Source organism: Apodemus sylvaticus, chromosome 10 (assembly GCF_947179515.1).
Source record: "Apodemus sylvaticus chromosome 10, mApoSyl1.1, whole genome shotgun sequence".
Lineage (NCBI taxonomy): Eukaryota > Metazoa > Chordata > Mammalia > Rodentia > Muridae > Apodemus > Apodemus sylvaticus.
The window spans coordinates 35,572,329-35,578,098 of NC_067481.1; the positions used below are offsets into that span (position 1 = coordinate 35,572,329).

Here is a 5,770-nt window from a genome sequence, read left to right on the forward strand (position 1 = left end):
TATAAGTAGAAATACAATAGTAGACTAAGATATATAATTGCTGGCTTAATATAGAACATTTTGGGGACAGAATACTTATGGCTGAAAAGATTTACCATATACTGATTCACCCAAGAAGCAGTTAATTTGAAAGCATACTGTCCAAAATTCCAAAAAAAAAAAAAAGATCTGTGTAGTTTAATACTTCTGATGTTACTACTAAATTTGAGTTCCACTGAGAATCTCAATGGCTATCTCAAAGCTAAAACTTACTAGCTACCAAACAACTTTATACAAGCCTATTTTGTCTAAAGCATTATTACCAAAATAAACAGCAACTGTTAAGTTCTTTAGCAAAATATGAAAGATTACTTTCCAAACCATTACCCCCTACACAACTGTTGTAACTGCCTTACAGTTTATTACCCTTTAAGACTTCCACAACAGAGACAGTTATCATTTATTAGAATCTTTAATTTACTAACACATAAACAGAATCAGAATCTTATCAAATTAAATAATTGATACACTAGTTACTCAGTCAAAATTTTACATGAAGAGGAAAAAGGACAACCATGCATCGTTTTTTAAAAAATGTTTATTTTTCAAAGAAAAACGGCAATAGCCAATTGGAAACCTACTTATTCTTCAACTCCAATTTTGTTTTCTTTAAATTTAGAAGTGACTTACTGATTTACTATTTTAAACAAACCCCCCCTTTTCCCCTTTAAATGTTTACCATCTACTCGTGCTGAATCCTTCCAAGGAGATTGCTCCAGCGTATATCTCCAGGTCCTCGCTTTGCTCCTTTTACCAAAAAATGCAAAACACAATTCCATCGTGCATCTTAAGGGCTCCAATCGTCAAAAATAGGAAAAAATTCTTTGGAATAGCCAATTAAGTTGAATGAAAAAAAATCCACACGAATGCGGTTTGGTTGGGGCAGGAAGGAATCCACTCCTATGTTCCTGGTAATCTGATCCCGCTCCATGAATCCTGGTAATTCATCCTCCCTATCCTATCCACATTATGATTTGAATCCAATGATCCAGCTCCAAGGATTGGGATCCAGTGAGCCCTCTCCAATCCAAACCTTTATAACCAGCAAAACCAAAAAAGAGGAGGCAAAATGTTAGACATTGTAACCAAAAAAAGTTTCTGGGGAATGATGAGTTATGTCTGTCATCAGTTTACAGATGTACATCAATAACTATCAAATTCCCCAAAACAAGTTTCTGTATGGTGTTCAGATAAATTTTAGAAACTTAATCACTATAGAGACTAACTGGAAGAAGCACTTTATATTTACAGTTCAACTGATAATGCCAATACTTGTTACTGTACAGGAATCACAGGTTTTGTGGTTGCAAAGTTATGTAATTGAAGTTTACTGGTATTACTACCCACCTAAATCTAAACTAAATCTATTGCTCCCATCTGCAATTTAGCTTGTAAATTAAGTGTTTTAAACATGAGTCAATTATGAATATTAAAAGGGAAGGTGAGACTTAAAGTACTCCCAATAGATTATCTACACTAATAAGTTGGAATTCTATATTTTGCTGTCATTTTGTCTTTAAAAAATGAAATAACAACGCTCTATCAGTCACACAGAGGACATGCAGATTTAGCAGTATTGATATTATACTCTGTTTGGAAATAGACACCCTGTACCCACATGTACACCAACAGCAGGCCACACATTAACAGTTGTAACTAAGCACTGTGACAAATTAGCCATTCTTCCCACATTAGTCCCTATTAAAACAAAAAGGGGGGGAAGGGAGCAAATAACTGTTACAAAATGGGCAATTTTGCCACAATTGCATAGGTTTTAAAAAGCAAAGCAATTGTAGCTGAAGATAACTGCATAAGATGTTTGTAAGTCTTTTAAGGTAAATAAAATTTTAACCCTTGCCTTTTAGTATAAGGTCAATACTGCCAATTTCATCTGTGACAATAGCACTTGGAGTCATACCATTGCCTCCATTATTGATCTGATCCTCCTCAATCCTCCTTTTGACAATCCTAAAATGATTGAAATGTGCTCCACAATCCTTAATCCAAAGCATTCTTAATCCATCTCTTCAGATATGTCTACAGAAAGACACATGAAAAGCAAGATAAACATAAGAACTTCCCCAAGATAACCAAACACCCCCAACATCCCATTTCACACAAACCAGAGCAGAATAGACATTTACATAATATCATAGTCTGAAGAGCATGGAAATTAACTAAATTTAAACAATCCTGTCTATGACATCACTTAAAATACAAGTTACCAAAGACATGAGGGGAATGTAGATGTTAGGAGCAAGGGGATATTACACAAGAATGCAATTCAACACTTTAGCCCATTCTGAACAAAACAGCTTGAATTAAAAAAATGAAAAGATTGTACTGAGTAAAGGAAAACTGTATACAACATGGGTTCTACAAAAAGTGTCACCAATCATCTTATGTACGAGAGCGAGATCTGCTATGGCGGGGAGAATAGCGTGGTGATCCTCTGCTTCTCCTTGGGGAGTAACTGCGACTCCTGCTGTTGCTTCTGCTACGGCTTCTGCTACGACTACGGCTTCGAGATCGAGATCTTCCATAACTTGGACTTCTGGGCCCATCAACTTTAACCCGGATGTAGGCAGTTTCTCCCTATTGGATAGACAGAACTTTCCATTGAAAGATCTAAGCTTTCACCTGTCTTCAGACAAGCTGAATGAATACAAAGACAGACCAGGTCTCTTCTGGTAATTTACTCGGACACCTTTGCCTGTATCCTTACCTTCAAATTCCACTGTTAAGAAAACTGTATCCAATTCTGGCCAAAAAAAAGAATAAGTGTATAACCTACCTCATGAGATCTAAACTTAGTGTTATCCAGTTTTCGAACTGCATACGTCATATCTTCTTTCCGTACAAATTCCACGACACCAGTGCCATCTCGGTAAACATCAGCATAACATACATCACCTGCTTCACGCATGTGATCCTTTAAATCCTGCCAGCTTCCACTCGGGGGCAGTCCTGAAAAAGTGATCCCCCCAACTTAATACTACTTATTCTGTCCCACGTTAAACGTGTAAAGTACATGAGAACAAAGATTATTTTAAAATACTTAATGATTGTACTTAAGTGTTTCCAGGTAAAGAGCTGGTAAGAGTCAGATCCAGAGTCCAAATTTATTTGTAAAGGATCTTCATAGGCTAGTACTGCAACCTAATTTGGGTAAATCACCACCACAGTAATCTTTATTTACTAAAATTCATCCCAGAGACCGAAGTAGTTTAAGATCCCGTGTTGAAAATAAAACAACCAAAGGGAAAACAAAAAACAAACAAACAAAAAAAAAACAAAAAACAAAAAAAAAACCCTTGCAGTTCTCAAACCAGTCACGCGGGAAAAAATTTTAACCCGCACGAAGTCAACTCACCAGAGACAACCACTCTGTTTTCCGACCGCCTGGACGGCGGGCCATAGCGGCCTCTCGGGGCTCCGCCGCCTCCACCCCCGCCGCCGCCTCGGCCGGTCCCACGGCCGCTTCGGGGAAACTCTACCCGCAGACGGTAGCCGTCGTAGTCGTAGCCGTCGCGACCGTACACAGCGTCTTCCGCGTCTCTGCGTGTGATCACAGAAAGCAGAGCGATGAGGAGAGGGAGCCGCGGGGCCGAGCTAACTCGCTCGGGAGCCCGCGGACGGCGCACATGCGCACCCACGGGGCCGGGAGCCCACATGCGCTGCATAATAGGCCCGGCCCCTCCCCCACCCAGAAACACGCCGGGCAGACTCCCGACCACCGCGCCAGCCCTCGGCGCCTCAGTTTCCCGCTCCGAGGCTGCGCATGGGCTCTGGGGACGTCCGAGGCGGCCAGCCACGGGAGACAACGCGCCGACTCGGCTCCTTACTCGACTCCTGCAGGGGCGATAGCGCCTCGCTCCCAGCCTCGGAGCCCCTCCTTCCCCCATTATGTTAAGGCCTCGGAGCCTTCCCCAACTACTCCAGCCTATCTCCTCAAGGCCGCAAGCCCCACGCTGCCTCACCGCGGGTCCTCGAACTCAACGAAGGCGAAGGGCGGTCCACCGCGGCGGTTCTTCAGGTCGATGTCGCGGATGGCGCCGTATTTGTAAAACACGTCCTCAATGTCCTTGGTTCGGATGTCTGGAGGTAGGTTACCCACGTAGATGCGGCAGTCGTTGTTGCCTGCCGGGCCACGAATCACACCACCTCCTGACATGGCGGCGACGAAAAGCGCGGACTCGAAAAGAGGCCTTCCCACCAAGCCTGGCGTACGGCAGAGCGAGCCCTAAGCGACACCACGTCTCCCGCGGCCGGTCCAAAATGGCGCCTTTATCAGCTCGGCGCACTGATATGGGGGGGAGGGGGAGGAAGAGAAGCCGGAGGAAGCGGCTATTCCATCTCAGTGCGCACGCGCACGGCCGTAACGGGTGCCTAGAAGTACGCTCGCGCACGCGCGACGTCACCCTCCGCACGGAGGGGAAAAAGTCCCTCGCGTCCTGTGCTTATGGGATGGTTGGCTGGTGGAGCGGCCAGACGTTTGGTAAAAATCACATACGTTGGTTAAAGGAGTTATTATTAATTCCTGCTGAGTCCAGGATAGTCGGTCTCCTCAGGGGTAAACCCTCTCTAGAAGCTGCTCGGCTCTTGGATTGGGGTGAAACCTAGCCTGCAACGGTGTCCCACCATGCTCCGCGGTGTTAACGGCCTTTGGCGGGAAAGGCGCCGGGGGCGGGGCTAGGTGACGCTGGGCTGTTGCTCCGGAAACCTGGGCATCTTCTGCACTTCGGTGCAGCCGGCGGAGTTGTAGGTGAATCGTTTAAAAGCACGAGCGGAGCTTTGTGGCTTCTGCCTCTGCGAATCTACGGTGAATTGCATTCTTTTAGACAGTTAAAAGTGTCTAGACGGATCCTCCATATCCATATGAATGAATTGTGCCTTCAGTTTTTCTCTTCCTCCTTTCAAAGGATGAAAATGGAAGAGTGATAAAATAGTATAACTGCAGGGCCAAAATCAGAGTTCGGTGCTAGTCTAAGGAGATAACTTTATTTTTTCTGCCGAGATTATCTGAAATAGGATTTTTGTATTGGATACCACAATTTTGCTTCTTTGTTTTGCAGTGACGGGAATAGAAGTTAAGAGTCTTACGTGTGAAATCACGCGGGCTTTTAATGTTGTTAATGGATTCGAATTGTAATAAAAGGAAAACCAAGCTGTACTTAAGCTTGTGTGTCTGAAACCCTATCACTCCGGAAGCTGGGGCAAGGAGGATCCAGTTTACCCTGTGAAACACAGTTCTATTAAATGGTTAGCCCGGGACATGCAGGAAAAACCCTTTGAATTAAAAATTTCGAAAAACAAACCTTTTTCTTGGTTTTGTTTTTGCATTGTTTTGTTTTGTTTTGTTTTGTTTGAGACAGGATTTCTCTGTGTACCCCTGGCTGTCCTGGAACTCGATCCTCCTGCCTTCTGAGTGATCAAAGAAGAGTCACCACCTCCCTGGCAAAACCAGAGCCTTTCATGAGTAGATGGGTCACACATAAGACTAACCGCTGAGCCATCTCTCCAGCCCCAGTTGAACTGAATCTTACAGCAAGCATGGAAGCACACATCAGTAATCCCAGCACTTAGGAGGTTAAGATAACAAGGAAAATAGTGAGCTCACTGTGAATCTAGGTTACATATGAGACCCTGCTTCAAAAACAACAAAGAAAAGTACAATTTATAATTTAAGTAATCCCCCAAAACTACAAACTCAATTGGAAATGATCAAAGA

At 43.6% G+C, this 5,770-nt stretch overlaps 1 protein-coding gene across 2 annotated transcripts; it reads right to left on the reverse strand.

Annotated features, from left to right (window-relative positions):
- Positions 1–559: 559 nt before the first annotated feature.
- Positions 560–4,352, reverse strand: Srsf1 (serine and arginine rich splicing factor 1). Of its 2 annotated transcripts, XR_007979754.1 has the most exons (5): positions 4,020–4,352; positions 3,413–3,597; positions 2,834–3,006; positions 1,958–2,634; positions 560–1,072 (listed from the first exon to the last, which is right to left on the reverse strand). XR_007979754.1 is itself a non-coding variant. In XM_052194917.1 (4 exons), the coding sequence occupies exons 1-4, from the start codon at positions 4,211–4,213 to the stop codon at positions 2,440–2,442; spliced, it is 747 nt and encodes a 248-aa protein (XP_052050877.1). In that variant the 5' UTR covers positions 4,214–4,352; the 3' UTR covers positions 560–2,439. The 2 variants fall into 2 exon arrangements, 1 of the variants encoding a protein (XP_052050877.1); XM_052194917.1 differs by having other exon boundaries at positions 560–2,634.
- Between the last annotated feature and the right edge of the window lie 1,418 nt (positions 4,353–5,770).